The 17,942-nt window shown below is 40.2% G+C and overlaps 2 protein-coding genes across 2 annotated transcripts in view; one reads left to right on the top strand and one right to left on the bottom strand.

Moving 5' to 3' along the window:
* Positions 1-121: 121 nt before the first annotated feature.
* mrps35 (mitochondrial ribosomal protein S35) lies at positions 122-17,737 on the bottom strand. Its single transcript, XM_080862264.1, has 8 exons — positions 17,594-17,737; positions 14,445-14,497; positions 14,098-14,265; positions 5,762-5,822; positions 5,527-5,666; positions 3,908-4,017; positions 3,750-3,819; positions 122-622 (listed from the first exon to the last, which is right to left on the bottom strand). The coding sequence occupies exons 1-8, from the start codon at positions 17,724-17,726 to the stop codon at positions 353-355; spliced, it is 1,005 nt and encodes a 334-aa protein (XP_080718390.1). The 5' UTR covers positions 17,727-17,737; the 3' UTR covers positions 122-352.
* Positions 16,510-17,942, top strand: part of kcnq1.2 (potassium voltage-gated channel, KQT-like subfamily, member 1.2) — a 182,448-nt gene continuing 181,015 nt past the window's right edge. The window contains exon 1 of the mRNA XM_080862223.1: positions 16,510-16,840. The gene's annotated coding sequence lies outside the window, so the exon portion shown is untranslated. The remainder of the gene's footprint in view (positions 16,841-17,942) is intronic.

Below are 17,942 nucleotides of genomic sequence, written 5' to 3'. Positions count from 1 at the left end.
AAGTGCACAGATCACAGATGAAACTAAAAGTACCTTTCAACAGCTTGCTGGTGAAAGCGTGCATTCACGGGGTGCTGTTCTCTGAATTCACAGTGCGGGAAAGGGATAGACGTTAGAGCAGTAACTCTTACAGTATGTTTTTATTGCGTTAACGCATCGCCTTGTCATGAAACACTCCGCATACAGTTTTATCTTTGTATTAATGACCTCCTCGCATGCCAGTGAATATTTGTGAAAATATATACAACTAACACATTCAGACCCATGATGTTGAAATATCCTGATGCATTATGTACAGGGACAATTCCAAGTATGTAAAAATGTTTCTTCTTGTTGCTCTTGTTCACTGACATTACATATTGAATACTTTCTTGACTGCCTCTTTGTACTGCAGCATGCTGCTCTCGCTCTCCCCTTCGTTCTTCAGCCGTGTGACCGAGTCTTTATAGTCTTGAACGTCTTTCCTTCCCAGCAGCTGCTGTCGCACTTCTTCACCATCTCCCTCTCCTGCCACTTTCATGCGTAGGAGTACATCCAAGATATTCTTCTGAGACGGGCTGTCCTCCCAACTGTAGTCCTCCATGTCTGCCACAGTCTTCTCGGCCTCCCAGGCCTCAGTTTTCTAAAGAAAGAAAGAGAATAACATTTCTAACTTTAAACAAGCAAAACAAATGACCACAGGTTAAATTATGAAAAAGAAAAAGAAAGTTTGGATTTGTAATTCAAGCCACATTTTGATTGGAGTTCTGGTTCAGAAATTCCCACTCTTTGAAGCTCCTCTCACAGAGATGGTATTTCCCATATGTAACTCTCCATTTGCCGCCTGTCTCGTTCTCATCACATTCCCTGAAGAACAATACGACCCATTGTGCAGCAGCTTAAAGCAGGGCAGCAACAGGGTCCTGCTCGCAGGTGTTTGGAGGTTAATGACCATCATTAGCTACATTTATGTATATTTGATCCCCATGCTGTCTCCAGCAAGTCCAGATCTAGTGACTGAAGAGCAATCAATACTTCAGAATAGGTAAGCAGCAGCTATTCTACTGTTAATCACAAGCATGAAGCAGTTCTTCAGCCTTGTGACTGAGTCTTAATGAATAATAGCTTTACATTTTTTGGAGTGGGTTTGCAGCTGACACACTGACGCTCTAACATTTTATTTTTCCACATTTAGAGATTAATACAAAATAAAACAATGCAAAGTGTTGTGATGTTTGCTGTATGCAATGCTCAGTAGTTTGATCAACAGGCAGGATATTTGATAGCTCACCAGTGGGTTAAATGCCCCCCAGTTTCTTGAAATGACAGGTGCTAGGCATGCGGGCACAAAAGCAGGCAGAGTGCCTCTTAGTGGTAAATGCGTGTGCATGTTGGAGGCAGCTTTGAGCGGTCAGCCCAAACGCTGGCCTGAATTAGCACACACTGGAATTAACAGGCAAAGTCCATCTCTCTGACTGAGGAGATATAATCACCTCGGTGGCTGCTAACAATTGGCCCCTTTGTGAGCTATCGTTACAACCTGATCAGTACGCCACTCTCACAGCTTCCACAAGCCTGCTGGACAAGCACTGTGCCTTCCATTGTGTGTTCAAAAGGGCAGTGGACAGTGTTTTGCTTCCTGGCTTTAACAGCCTTTTCTCAACTTAAACTGGCTAAGCCATGTCAGGAAGAGCTCCTAAAGGCAGAGGTTGCACAATCGTGCTCTTTTATGTGGCTGGCTGCAGATTCATGCCAACAGTGCCTAAGCACTGTTGGCCTGGTGGCACACCTCTCCGATGTGGCATGGTTTGCTTAATGTGAATGAGTATCAAGGTCAACACCTGAGAGGGGAGTCTGTTTTCTCCTCTTCTGTGGGTAAATGTCAACTGGACAATGCTGCTGTTTGCCATCCTTCTGCCCATTCAACTCTGCTACCTCCCTAATGGGCTTTAGTCTCTCAGATCGCTAAGCAAGATGGACAAGATTGCCCACAGTGAAAGGTGTGCCATGTTGCTAGTTGTACGTAAATGCCACCAAAGATGAAACTATATGAAAACATTTTCAGTTTTTGTGTAACTTGGTGTACCCCAGGCTTTGACCCAGTTTCTCTTCCTTACAAATGGCTTCTTGACAGCTGTCATTCGACTGAGACCATTTCTGAGGAGACTTCAGTGAACAATAGATGGACCAACTGAAGGGTCAAAAAATGTTTTGGGTCCGTGTCGGATGTTTGCTGGATTTTTTTCGTTTCTTAAGGACATGACCTTTAGATAATGTTCATCTGCTGTCGATAGTTTTTTAGGACACTTCTTGTTTTCTACTCTCCCATTTTCCTCAAATTTTTTTAGGGAAACACTGCACACCATGTCAAGATATGCCAAGTTTTAGTAGCTCTTGGGGAACCACCTCGTGGCTACAAAAATACTTTACATTTGTAGATGTAACTGCAGATTCAACTAAAGAAATGGGAACAAGTTAAGCAGTTTTGTGACATGCTGTTATTAACAAAGTGCCTAAAAATACAATTAAAATCAGTTGTTTGCTAATTATCTGTTATGTGTAGACACAGCAATGGTTTAGCCCCTTAAGTTACTTGACCTGTTGTGCTTGAATGATTCATATTCTATCAAAATTTAAACTAATGTCCTCATGTGTGGATCTGGCACAAAAAAAAAAAAAAAAAAAGTAATTCTTTGTTTTTACATTCATCAGGTCCCAATCAGCCCAAATAGCAAAGAGAAATTAAAAATGCATGCCATGAAAGAGTTCAGGTCTTAGGAGGTTATTAAAAAAGAAAATTTCCTTTGGAAGTGGTCTGAAAATTAGTGAAAAAGTAGCCAATACCCGAAGATTATTTTAAAGACCTTCAGAAATGCTGCAGAACTATTGCTCAGGATTACTTTTAAAAAATGTATAAGAAAGTCAAAATATAACGAAAGGGGGTTACTCAAGATCTCAGCACTGCATTTATTCCAATCTGGGGTGATCATGATATGATCATGACAAAGAAGGGATTTCATATGAAAAGAAGCTACAAATATAAAAATATTAGAAATCTGAAAAAGAAATGCCGTCAAAATAAGACTTCACTGGCTTTTCTGCTAAATGGTCTAAGGTACCAATTTGTTATCTAGTGCAGGAGATACTGTTTTTTCTAAAATATTGAAGTTTTGCCTTTTGTCCTCATAAACCAAATATACAAGACAACACACAAAATCTCCCCCACATCAGCGCTGTGTTTATATTTCACATATCCACACTAAAAAGCAATTATTTTAAATTACATATCTTTTTATAATGGCAAAAAATAGATCAAGTAAGAACCCTCCGCTGATGAAGGCCCTGTGACACTTGTACATTGCATAGAGTGGTGCATTAGGTAAGACATCATGATGCATTTGAACTAAAACCTCTCCAGGGCAAATGCGTTAAAAGTGACAGCGGGTTGTAGAGGGTACGAGTAATGCCAGACAGCACCTGGCCTTTAAATGAATGGATGCTTGTTGAAAGAAGACAAAAGGTTAGAAAACAAAAAGAGAAACTCAAGTGGACGTAGAAAAGGCACAAATATCCCATCTAACACCAGGTAGAGTTGCGGAGTTGGGCCGAAGACTTTTACCATGGATATCCTGTTTGAAACTGTGAGTTCAGTAAGTCCGACTCACTCAGTTTACTGCTCCTTCAGTATTCAGTCACTGAGGCCAATTTATCGGACCTCCCTTCAGTTGACACAAGAACTAGTTAGAGTGGAAGAAAAATGTACAACTTACCCAAGACTCGTGGTAGAGAACTGTGAGCAGATACATGGCATAGTCATAGTTCTGCTGTCTCAGCGGGCAGCTAGCAGAGAGGAGAAGAAAAAAAAAAATGTACGAGGACATCAGTTTAATCTTCTTTTAACCCTATATTTTCAGGAAGAGGTGTTTACCTGTCAGTTTTGATGGTGAGGACATCTGTGTTTTTGCAGTATCTCTCGCCAAGGAGTTTGATCATTTTCTTCCTTGCATGGTCATCTAAGTTCAAACTGGACAGCTTTACCTTGAAAGTTGAAGATGTGAATAGATTACCACATAATTTAAATCTAGTCCTTCCGTGACACTTCACTAAATAAAGAGACGTTCACAACGAGATTAGGGCAAATGTGATGTGCTTATGTGCTATAACTCCACCATACATCTGTCTCTAAGGATTTAAGAATAAAACCTAAAGTCTGAACTGCAATATGTAATATTTATTTTTTTAACCTTTGCAAAGCTTAGACTGCGTGGATTAAAAAAACCCTATAATTTTTACAGATCAAACACATGCCGTGTCCCAGAATCACATAAGCTGCTTGTAGAGATGATAGATTTTACCTCCACTGCATTGTTTATGGCTCTGCTTTGAACAATGCAACATTACTCCATTTATAGGTAATACAAAGCACAGGTGAACATTTATTTTGTGCACTGCACTGAGGTACTGCTGTTACAAACATGCACAGAGCTGCTACAATGGTTGAGACTATGTGTCCAGCATAAATAAACCTCTGTCACAGAATTGATTTCCAGGATTTTCCTCCTATAAAATATTAAACCACAAATCAAAAATAGAAAATATATGTTAATTCAAATATTGATGCCCCCCACCCCTCTTACAAATAAGGGCTTAGTCAACTTGTTCTAGATTTGGAATCTAACTGTGTGAGATTTGCCCTTCAATCTATCTCCCTGCCTAATCCACCTGGATTACTGTTTAATTCCTACCTTGCTGATATAATCTAAGGCAATGTGTCAGGAGCAGATGGCTGGCGATTAATGGTAAAAAAAAGCCAAACCCCAAACATTCCAGTCTGGGAAAGAAATCGCACATTTGTCAAAGGCAGTTTGTGATGCAAAGCAGGATTTCTTTGGCACTTTTTGGAGTTAAAATGACTACAGGCAGTGTGATAGAATGGGACAAGGAAACAACAGCTTTGTTTGTCAAGGTTCAGCTGAAGGAAGTTGTGTTTTTCTCTCCTCTACCCTTAACATCACCCTGTAAAATAGAACACAGGCCCAGTAACTTCACAATTAAGAGGGCATTATTTATTACATTTAATTGATTCTTGCAGTTAAGTTAAAGAGACGTGCATTTCCATGTATGGTCCTGCTCATAGGGAAGGATTGCATATTGATGGATTAGTTTTGGGAGGGGGATTAAAAAGAATATTAAAATGTCTCAGCAAATATTATTTTTAAAAAAAATGTTGTTACTTCTTTTATTGAAAACTAAAAAGTTGCCAAAAACCCCATAACAATTAACAAGAATATTGACAGAGCCTTGGCACAGGAAATATAAAGTAATGACCAAAGACTAATCTCTCTGTTGACTCAATAGCATCATTTTGCAGATTTTAGGTCACTAGACGATGAAGATCTTTCTAGGAAGTCAGACAGACACGATGTCAGCTGGTGATTATGTATCCCAGTAAATCTTTAATCTCATTTTACATGTGAGGTTTTTGATCACCTGTACATTAACAAAACCCAGTTAAAGTCAGCATCAAGTAAAAATGGCAAAACTCACTCTGAGATGGACGATACGAGCTGAAGGGTTTCTGAGAGAAGGGCCAGCGGACACATACTCTTTGCTCTCTAATTTAATGGGGAAATGCTCATCACACTTGGTATCAGTCTCCAAGGCAGAGGGCCACTCTGTACAGAAAGCTGATAGCACAGAAAGGCATTTAAATGTGCTGCTGAACAATAATGAAAGAAAGAAACTGCTTTTCTCTAACTAGATTAGTAAAATATGAACTTACGTTTCAGAGCTTCACAGTGTTTCTTAATGGCTGCTGGTGTCAAATGTAGAAAGTTTGGTATCTGAAACAGAGAAAAAGAGAAACGTGACAAACTTTCCCTCTCTTGATTTCACTCTCTTGGCAAACTTAAATCAGCAAGTCTACAAACTGTGAAAAAGTATTTGCCCACTACCTGATTTCTTTGTTCTTTTGCATATTTGCCAAACTTACATGCTTCAGATCAAACAATATTAGTCAAAGATAACCAGAGTAAATACAAAATGTCATTTTTAAATTTGGGTGTGGGTAAGTTGGGTTAACTTGAACAGAACCTTTCTGACAAAGTGAAGCAGGCTAAAAAAACAAACAAAAAATAAAACAAACCACAGTTAAAGTCATCCACAAATGGAGAATAACCCAAGAGTGACTGGCCTATAAACATGTCCAAGAGTCCATCAACGACTCATCCAGGGGGTCACAAAATAACCCAGAACAAGACTTAAAGAACTACAGTTCTCACTTGGTTCAGTTAAGGTCAGTGTTCATGATTCAACAATAAGAAAGAGACCAAAAAAACGAGTTACAAGGTGAAAACCACAGCTGACCAAAAAGAACACAAACCCTGGTCTCATCTGCTGAAAAAAACAAAACATCTCCATGAACCCAAAGGACTTTTGGGAAAATATTCTGTAGACTGACAATACACAGGTGGAACCTTTTAGAAGGTTCGAGTCCTGTTACATCTGGCATAAAACTAACACAGCACTTCATTAAAAGAACATCAGACCAACTGTCAAGCATGGTGGTGGTATTGTGATGATGTGTGGCTGTTTTGCTACATCAGAACCTGGACGTCTTATTGAAATTGATGGAATCATGAATTCTGCTCTCTATCAGAAAATCATGAAGGAGTTTGTCTGGATACTTGAGGGTGCATGGGAGTTTGCCCAACCAGTCTACATGTGTTTTGTGGACTTGGAGAAGGCATTCGACCGTGTCCCTTGGGGTGTCCTGTGGGAGGTGTTGCGGGAATATGGGGTGTCTGGCCCATTGCTACGGGCCATTCGATCCCTATACAACCGTTGCAAGAGCTTGGTTCGCATTGCCGGCAATAAGTCGGACTCGTTCCCGGTGGGTGATGGGCTCCGCCAGGGCTGCCCTTTGTCTCCGGTTCTGTTCATAATTTTTATGGACAGGATTTCTAGGCGCAGCCAAGTGGCGGAGGGCTTTCGCTTTGGTGGCCTCAGAATCTCATCTCTGATCTTTGCAGATGATGTGGTTCTGTTGGCTTCATCGGGTGAGGGCCTCCAGCTCGCACTGGAACGGTTCGCAGCCGAGTGTGAAGCAGCGGGAATGAGGATCAGCACCTCCAAATCTGAGGCCATGGTTCTCAGCCGGAAAAGGGTGGAGTTCCCACTCCGGGTCGGGGATGAGTTCCTGCCCCAAGTGGAGGAGTTCAAGTATCTCAGGGTCTTGTTCGCGAGTGATGGGAGAAGAGAGCCGGAGATCGACAGACGGATTGGGGCTGCAGCTGCAGTAATGCGGACGCTGCACCGGTCCGTCGTGGTGAAGAGGGAGCTGAGTGTAAAAGCAAAGCTCTCAATTTACCGGTCGGTCTACGTCCCTACCCTCACCTATGGCCACGAGCTGTGGGTAGTGACCGAAAGAACGAGATCGCGGATACAAGCGGCAGAAATGAGCTTCCTCCGAAGGGTGGCTGGCCTCTCCCTTAGAGATAGGGTGAGAAGTTCGGCCATCCGGGAGGGGCTCAGAGTAGAGCAGCTGCTGCTCCACATCGAAAGGAGCCAGCTGAGGTGGTTCGGGCATCTGACAAGGATGCCCCCTGGGCGCCTCCTGGGTGAGGTGTTCCAGGCATGTCCCACCGGGAGGAGGCCCCGGGGCAGACCCAGGACACGCTGGAGAGATTATATCTCTCGGCTGGCCTGGGAACGCCTTGGTATTCCCCCGGATAAGCTGGAGGAGGTGGCTGGGGAGAGGGAGGTCTGGGCCTCTTTGCTTAGGCTGCTGCCCCCGCGACCCGGCCCCGGACAAAGCGGATGAAGATGGATGGATGGATGGAGTTTGTCTGGCCTTCAGTTTGTTTTTTACTTCTCATCCGTAAATAATCTGCTCTTTCACGTGATTCAGTTTATTTTGAAAAGTCTCAACAGGATCTTGAGCTTTATTGTGAAAGGTTTATGTTGAAAATAAACAAGCGGACACGCGACGGTCTTACCGTCGCTGTTGCTAACGACAATGCATAAAAACAGGCGCTTGTCCATCCATAGTGTGGTTATATAAAATATAAGAGAAAGAGAGAACTTTAAGAAATTAATATAGCCACTACAGTAACCATCAAAACGATGAAAAAATATTGCCGTAAACAGTTTATTTTGCGACCGCACAAAACAAACGATTGCGTAAAATGAAACTATAGACGTTTTTATATCGTCATCCGATGTATTTCGTTATATCGAACAGCCCTAGTATGTCACATTATATTTGCACACACACTAGAATAGATTTCTTTACCGCCAAGTCTGAGCTCCTTAGAACAGCTGAGTATGATCTGCATGATACAATCTACGTCCAAACTATCATTCATCTATAGATGACAAACAGTTCATGACCTTTACAACAGAGCTTGAATTATATTCAGACATAAACATCACCCATTTCACGTGAGTGTTCAAAAGCAAATCTCTGGGGCTGCATCAGCTGATTTGCAATCAAGTGGGGCGCCAGAAAGTATGTGTTAAGAAGTTAGAACATCAACAAAAAGCTGAAAGATGCAGTTGAAAGCAGTTTACTGATAAAACATGAGCATGGTAACAAGAAAAGCCAGATGCTTTGATTTTAAACCACTGAGTTGGTACAGATTAGAGCTGGGCGATATGAGATTTTTTCATATCACGATATGTTTTTTTCATTTCAGGCGATAACGATATCTATCACGATATAAGCCAAATAACTATATTTGTAAGATTTAAATGTGCCGTTGCTCACAAGTAAAATGTGAAATAATCAGCAGCTTGTTTTTATTTAAATATTTATTTCCCATAATAAGTTCAACAGGGTAGATGTACTTAAGGAACATGAGACTTTTTCAGATAAATAAAGGCAAATATTGCAAACTACACAAAAGGCAGCCACTAAAGCGTTTAAGTTTCAAAATAGAACAAACGAAACAGACTAAATTGTCAATTCCACTTAGAAACAAAATAGTAATTCTAAAAATAAATCTTAGTTTGTTTTACAGAAGAACAGACAAAACTGACTAACTTTTGTCAATATCAAATAAACTGAGAACTAAAAGGAAATTCTCAATCTCTCCTTGTTGTATAGCTGAGCTTTTCAAACAGTTTTAACAGTTACTTTAGTCTGACAAAAGCCGAATGACGAATTAGCGCTTCCAGTCAGAGACTGAGGCTACGTCCACACGTACACGGGTATTTTTGAAAACGGAGATTTTCCGTTTTCGTTTTAAAAAATAATCCCGTCCACACACAAAGGGAGAAATGAAGGAAAACGCTGCTATGAACATGCCAAAGCAGCAGGTGGCGCTAGATTCCTAACCGTGCAGAAATATCCGGTTGTTCAGTCTGACGTCACTAGCCGTGTCTGGGTCTAAACTCCGCTGCAGGTCCATATATCAAACGATCACTGTGGCATTACTGAGAGTTGAAAAACTGTCTAAAGTCTTTCATCTTTAATAAAATGATCAGCGTTCTGCTCTACCAGGTGTAACAATTGAGTTTAACATCCAGGCATCCATGAAAACGGAATTTATGACATTTAACGGAGTTAGAAGTTAGCAGGGAGTTAGCTCGCTAGCTTCTATCTAAATACAATATAGCATGTCCTGACTGCGGGGTTTTGGAAACAAATTAAAACGTACAGCTCTGCTATCACTTCCAGCATAAATGAAGACAGAAAACTAAACAGCAGTGACGTTTGTAGGGTTACTGAAGTTGGGCTAGCTGGTATATAATGATGTGCTACGTGACCGCTAGCGACATAGCTATGTTAGCATAATATAAACAAGCTAACTTTTTTTTTCCACTCGATAAAAGTTAACGTGAGTGTTCTCGGTGGTCAGAAACAAATGTAATCGCATGGCAGGATGCTGTAAAAGGACCAAACTTCAGCCAGGAGAACAACTGAGATAATCCATCCACAATACGAGGTTAGTCATTCATATACTGCTGCATGGGCTGGGCTGTAGTTACATCCTAAGGTTTTAAAAACTGAGCTTAAATAAATGATTAGCGGTAATAAAAGCCGAGGGAGGTCAACAGGGATCACTGACTGTTTTAGGAGCTTTTTGAGATCAAATAGAAGAAAATACATAACATTAAACATGTTAACAACACAAAAGCCATATTAAACGCAGACTACTTTAGACCCGGAAGTAGGATTCGTCGCGTCATCACTGAACAACCGGATTGGCCAATCAGAAGTCTAGAAGCCTCGGTGGGAAAACGTAAACAAAGCTGGGGCATAGAAGCAGAACCGAGTCGTATGTGTGGAGGGACAGTAACTGTGTGTATATGTAAGCATTTAAACACTGCAGAGAGTAGAATTAACAGTATTGTAGAAATTCATTTCACCGAAACAATAACGTGGCGCACAGTGTGACGCATGCACCGGTTTATTGTATTTCCAGACTTGCTTTCGGCACAATTTACAGTGCACGCTACTCTGTTTTTTGTCAGACTTGAAATAGCCGAAATACCTTCACACTACGGACCTTCTTTGGCTCTTCCGTTCGACAGTCTCTCCGGCATTGGAACCATCATCTGTTTTCTCTTCGGTCACGCTCGGTTGATTTTTCTAGTCGGCACACTCATTTCCTCCATTACGCGCTGGCTCCATTACCCGCTGGCTGCTTCCCAAACAAACACACGTGCGGCTGGGCACTTGTGCTGTACGTAACAAGTCACGCGACGTGACGCTGCGGCTGTGATTGGTTCGGCTCTGCGCTACTTAATTTGGATTGGCTGACCTTTTTTTTTTTTTTTTTTTGAGGACAAGAGCGGCGAGGTCTATCGCGATAGCTTAATTTCTCTATCAGTAAAAGTTATATCGCGATACATATCGTTATCGTTCTATCGCCCAGCTCTAGTACAGATGTTTAAAAAAGGTGATTTTTCTTGGTTTACTTTGTTTTATTAAGCATTCCCATATTTGTTTGAATGATTAAAGAAATCTTTATTGCGAATGAGTAAAAACCGTTTTGAGGCACTTTAACCTCCATCTATCTGTAAATGAACACAAGCCTTCGAATTTCTCCCAGATGTAAGAGCTACAAAATGAATTCAGCATTAGCTGCTGCCATTAGTAAAGATCACATGAACCACAGACGGGCCAGTGACAATGAACAAAAAGAATATCAGCTAACACCAATGTTTGGCCAATAAATCAAGTCACCCATTATAACTTATTTTTTGAACTGAGGAATCGGGGACCACCAACTGAACTGACAGAGGCAGTGAGAGTCGATTTCAATCAAATATAACTCGTTAACAAATGCCAGACACAAAAGATAACTTCAATAAAAAAAAAAATAAAAATAAAAGTGGAGCCTCACTGTGTGGAGTTTCCATATTCTACCTGCGCCTGTGGAGTTCTCTCCTGGTATTTGATCTTCCTCCCACAGTACAAGGACATGCACATAACAGTATTTGGCAATACTAAATTGCTGTAGGTATGAATGGCTGTCTGTCAGGCCTGCACGGGAATGACCACTAAAGCCTGATGTTATCAGTCCATATTAGCTTTGTCCCAATAAATTGGTATTGGCATTTACAATGGCCAAAAATGAAAATTTAAAAAGTAAAAGAGGTGGGAATAAGCATTGATGTGTCATAGTTTGTCCATTAGGGGGCACTCTGTAACTTCCCTGTTTTTAAACTGCATCGTTATGTTATCTAGAGATGAATTATATATATCTATGCAATATAATATATTAAACAAACGTTATGACTAGCTATATATATCTTTTGTGCGTCTGAAACAAAGGAAAAAAATATCGGCCAATATATTAGAATATTGGAATTTTTAAATCATCAAATATCGGTATCAGTCTGGAAAAAAAACCTATACTGATCAGTTCCACTGTCTGCCTGTCCAGGATGTAACCCACCCCTTGCCCTATGACAGCTGGGATGTAACCCACCCCTTGCCCTATGACAGCTGGGACAAGTTCCAGCTCCTTTGCGACGCTGAATTAGATAAGCTGAAGATGACGGCTGAATGGTTGATTTATACCCTTTTCTCCTACTGAAAGCACATCATTATGCTCACTGATCCACCACAACACTCCGCTTGCAGAGGGAGGCCACTAAAGTGATGATAAACAAAGGCCCTCTAAATTCTATTCTTTTGAATAGAATATATCAAAACCGAGTTCAAACCATCTTCACCCTTAACCCCTGTTGGAGGTGTTACGTGTTTGTTCTGATTTAATTAATGGAGGATGTTGGAGTAGCAGAACAGAATTTGAACACGTGACAGTGCTAACCACTACATCACTGTGGTGCCCCTAAATACAGATATCTTCTGACGGCTGCCTGTCCGTCAGAGGATAGACTTTAAAGTTCTGATGCTGGCCTATAAAGCTCTGAATGGTTTAGGACCAAAATACATCAATGACCTCCTGACCCAGTATGAACCATCCAGATCCCTCAGGTCATCTGGATCCGGTCTTTTATCAGTTCCCAGAGTCAGAACCAGACACGGAGAAGCTGCATTCAGCTTTTATGCTCCTTATATCTGGAACAAACTCCCAGAAAGCCTCAGATCAGCTGAAACACTCAGTTTATTTAAATCCAGGTTGAAGACTCACCTGTTCTCAGCTGCATTTGAATAAAGCACCAAATCCACACTTTAAGCTTAAATTTCAAAACTTACATTTAACTACTGATTTTATCTACTGTTCTGATTTTATCTGTTTTGATTTTATATACTGTTGTTTGTTTGTTTGTTAATTAGTTAGTTAGTTTATTTGCTTGTTTTATTCAATTTTAAATCATGCTTTTTATTTGTTCTTGTTTCTAATGTCTCTGTAAAGCACTTTGAATCACCTTGTTGTTGAATTGTGCTATACAAATAAACTTGCCTTGCCTTGCCTTTAAAATTTTATTGGTGGAACTTTTTGCTCATTCTCCACATATTCATGTTTTTGCTATTATGATCTACTTGCACATTTTCAGATCTGCATAAATAAAAGCTTGGAAAAAACAAAAAAAATCTTATTGTACAAATCATATTAAGAGGATCCATAAAGTGTATATTAGAATAAGTTGGTTGAACCCGACCTTTCAAGATAAAAGGTCTGGATCTGAAAGATAAGCAAACCAAATATGGTTTAAGGCTTTAAATATGTATAAATATGTTTAAAATTATATAAAAAGGTTGAGTTTCTTAATGCCCCTAAAAATGGATTGCTCATCTTTTCATTCATAAAGTAAAACACAAACATATAGATGCTATCCAATGTAAATGCTGGAAACTGTAAGGTATATAATATATAAATCTATGGGCCAAAATGTTGGACAGCAGTTACAGAAATATCTACATCCCAGAAAATAGAAGTGACACATTTCAAACACAGAATCATTATAATGCTCTAGATAAAAACATTCAGCACTGAATTGTTCAGAATACGCTGCTTTTAAAGGGCATGTAAACAAAGTGAAAAACAAAATCCGCTTGATCCTTTTGAGTGAAGGATATTATAAGACAAACAATTATATAAATTATCCTATACTGACACCAAAGTAAACTTAATGGTTCACAGTCGTGGCAAACGATTACACAAAAACCCATCTATGACTTATAATTAAAAAAGAAAAAAACAAATCACCAAGCGTAACCAAGGGACATACAGCAGTTTAGCTCCTCATGATGAGCTGAGAGAATGAAATCAATATTGTTATGCTGCAGATATCCAGCTGTGATGGGTGAAACTAGCGGATCTGCAAGTGGCTTGAGTCCAGATAGAGCAGCTGGTGTCTGGACATAGCAGCTCAGTAATCCGGGCACAGAGATACAGCGACTAAAGCCATGCAGGAGAGCAAAAAGGGCTCAACTGGAACTGCAGGAGCACTCGCCAGCTTCAATTAACTCAAACCATCAAAGATAAACAAAGAGAATACATCCAGATACAGCCCAGAGTCAAACGTGTGCAGCTAAATGTTGTGTAAATAATCATTCAGTTCATCACAAAACCATTTGTTCTGTCATTCTTTATCAGATTAATTCATACTTTGTGCATATTTATCACTTTATCTGAGGAGAAAATGTTGTTTTCTTTAGGGCCTCTTTAGGGCATGCTGGAAGTAATGAGGTCTGACCTTGATTAGCTCCAAATTGCCTTTCTTCTCTGGAGGAATGCCCCCCTTCACAGGGTACCCCATCCTCAAAGGGAGGGGGACGGATCCTGGCCTGAAGGGCGCGGCCGATGGATAAACTGCAGTCCAGTCCTGATCCACTGGCATCTTTCCTGTCCTGGGCTCCCCTGCCTTTAACCCCACACAGAGTGCAAAGGAAACCATGAGGGAAAAAAATCGTGCCTGTGTGTGTCTTTATGTATTGTTTTTTTGTGGTGGTTGTTGTATAGCCACAATGGCAACTTTTTATCGTATCATTCAAAGTGCATGCATTGTGTTACACTCAGTTTTGATAAAAGCTGCACACTCACTTCTCTTCTGGGCCTTCGAACAAAGGGTCCTCTACCACCTCTGTCTGGAAGGCCTAAAATAAAGTATCATATACATTATATTTTTATGAAAACACTCAAATAGAGTAAATGTCACAACGTTGTTAAACATTAGACTACATCTAGCAACTTTATCTGTGATCACACACTCTTAACAAACAGTAGGTTGTGTATTGTATACAGGACCTTTGTTTCACTTTTGCTTTTTTGCTCTTAATTCAGTTTGTCAATGCACAGATAAATAAACCACTGTAAACCAAGAACTCAGTTAACTTTGCTTTTAAATAAATTTAGTATATGTATTTCTTATATGGATAAAGTAAATGTGTAGCATTCATTTAATTGTTAAGTAATAAATATCAAATGAAAAAGGTGTTTGACTGAGTTAAACACCTAAAAATTATTCTTATTATCACTCTACATGTATGTAAATGATGTACTTGAATAGAACTTGTTATTATAATGAACATAACAAAATAAAAACAAAATGAGTAAACTATACTGAAGAAGTATCCCATGCCAACATGTTCTCATCAGTCTGAAAAGCTATCATTTTAAATAGCTATATATAGCACTATTATCACACTAACCTTCAAAACAATCTACCTTGAAGAGGAGGTCAGAGGTCAAATGTGACAATTTGTTAAAATCTTTATACAGCACTTGCTATACATTGACAACACATACCACACTTGTAAGATTCAGTTCTTTCATTATAATGCTTTTTCTCAATTTTTGATCAATAAATCATTACGTTGACCTTGAAGACATTGATGGATTAACATGTCTCTGCTCTACACACCTACAAAGTTTTATCAAAATCCATTCAAAACCTTTCGAACTACCGTGTTTACAGACAGACTGCCATGCAAACGCTACCAAAAACATAACCTCCTTGGCAGAGGTAATTAAAGTTTAGGACCATCTTTTGCTGCTACTTTAACTATTATTTTATCTCTTCTTTCCCCTTAGCCCCACAATGTATCCTAGCAGGTGGCTGCCACTCCCTTAGCCTGGGTCTACTCTTCCTGTTAAAAGGGAGTTCTTTCTTCCCACTCTTGCAAAGCACTTGCTCATAGTAGGGCTGGGCGATATATCGAGTTTTTTAAAAATATCGATATATTGTCATACGAGATATAAGATGTGACAATATCGTTTATATCGATATAGTCTATGTTACGTTATAATTATACTTGTGGAGCCCAGGTTTGCCTCTCTTTCATCCACTTATGTCTCTACGCAACGTTACTCGGCCTCGCCTCTCCTTCACTGAACACAACTCCCCCTCCCCCATAGCTTCACCTGCAGGCAATGACAAGATGAAAGAGGAAAATCTCCGTTAGCGAGTTACCTCGGATCGCCCCGTGCGTGGGGCTGGACGGTGTCAACGTGTTAGCGAGCTAACCGCGCTAACGAGCTAACCGCGCTAACGACATGCAGCCAGGAGGGGCTATATCGAGATATGAATTTTGGGTAATATCGCCCAGCCCTAGCTCATAGCAGCTTGCCTGATTGTTGAGATTCTCTCTCTATTAATTGTAAGGTCTTTGCCTTGCAATATAAAGCACCTTGGTGAAACCATTATTGACAGATGGAGCTATATAAACAAATATAGAATCTAGTTTTTACTTTTATTTTTGGTTAATTTGATTTTGGTTAACTGAAACGTTCTTTTCAAATTTACCTTTACTTTTTTGGTTTTAGTTAACTAGCCTTGGCATTACTTTCTTTTCTCAGGAGTGGAATGAAAAATTGGATAAAGGAGCCTTTGTTCATAGACCGTCTATAAGTATCTGTCTTTGTAGGGCTGCTCAATTAATCGAATTTTAATCACGATTACGATCTGGGCTTTCAACGATCATTAAAAATGACTGAGCCGATTATTAGCCCCTCCCTCGTACTTTACTCTCGCGCTGCTCCGTGTGGCAAATCGAGCGCACCTCTCTGCATTTCGAACACGTGTCACAACAATTAAGAGCAGCGGTCCCCAACCTTTTTTGCGCCACGGACCTGTTTATGCCCGACAATATTTTCATTGACCGGCCTTTAAGGTGCCGCAGATAAATACAACAAAATAAAACTAGTACCGGTACCGAAAACATTATTACTAACACACATGAAAAGACCAAGGAAAACCGAGTAAACGATAAAAACGATAACAAAATAACGCTGAAAACCGATAAAAACCCTGAAAACTATACATTTCACACCTGAGCCTCAACTCTCGCGGCCCGGTACCAAACGACTCGCGGACCGGTACCGGTCCGAGGCCCGGGGGTTGGGGACCACTGATTAAGGGGACCCGAGGGAAGCGGAAGCTCGGAAAGCTAAGCAGAAGTTATTTGGAGAGGAGAGTGACTGCCGCTGGTTGAAAAGAGGTAAAAAAAAAAAACTAAAAAAAAACTTCAGTGGTGTGGAAACATTATGGGTTCGCGGAGTCAGACGTGGATCAAGTAGACATAGTGTGTAAACTCTGCTACAGTGTCATAGCTGCACCACAGAGCAACACTGCAAAGTTCACTAAACATAGATGTTTACATTTTTCATTTATTTTTTATATTGCAAACATTTGCACTGTTATCAGTATTTGCACACTATTTTATGACAATCTTTAAAGCCATTATTCAATACATTGTTATTGTTAAATAAATATCGTCAAATAATCGAGATCTCAATTTCAGTGAAAATAATCGTGATTATCATTTTTGCCATAATCGAGCAGCCCTATGTCTTTGTACTTCTGCTGCTACTGTGCCTACACATCTTTTTGCGAGAGCAATGGAGAGTTTTTTCTTGTAATGATGATCTGCCATAATTTACAGCAAGTGTCTATCTTTCGGTTGATTGTGATGAGCAGTGTGGTCACTGACAGCCCAGGTAGTGACACATGGTGAAGCAAAAACAGATATAGGAAGCTCAAAAGGACATCAAAGACTTTCAACAACCCAGACATGGTCACCAGACACATCCGCTTTTCGTTTAACTAGTCACCTAAGTTTGGATGCTACAGAAGTCTACACAGGATATTCTATAGCTACTCTTGTTAATAACAGCACTTCATGCAGTTAGCTTAGCTTGCAGCTATGGTTTTGAATTGGCATAAATTCCCTTATAGCGACAGTGAAACTCACCTTTATTTCCAGAAGAAGAATTTATAGACAGAGCCGTTGCATATGTGGCTTTACCGGATGGTTTATTGAATCCAAGGAGAGGGATATTTATTCGACCTAGGGACAGAAATGTCTTGCTTGTGCGTGAAGCCATGTTTTCTCAGTGAACTACGGAAGCCAGCGAGGGACGGTCAAACCCGATTGCGAAGCTTTTTACTCAGCGCGGAGCAGCACAGGCGCAGTTAAGCGTTTAGATAAGAACACGTGTGAAACGGCTCACCGCGTGTCGTAAACACTGGTTTATCTGGTAGGTGATACTTTAACAAAGCAGTCATAATAAGATACTACTACAATGTTAATGGAGGTACTC

Source organism: Rhamphochromis sp. 'chilingali' (genome assembly GCF_963969265.1).
Source record: "Rhamphochromis sp. 'chilingali' genome assembly, chromosome: 2".
NCBI lineage: Eukaryota > Metazoa > Chordata > Actinopteri > Cichliformes > Cichlidae > Rhamphochromis > Rhamphochromis sp. 'chilingali'.
The sequence above is the reverse complement of the archived record's forward strand: the minus strand, read 5'-3'. Positions and strand labels throughout refer to the sequence as shown.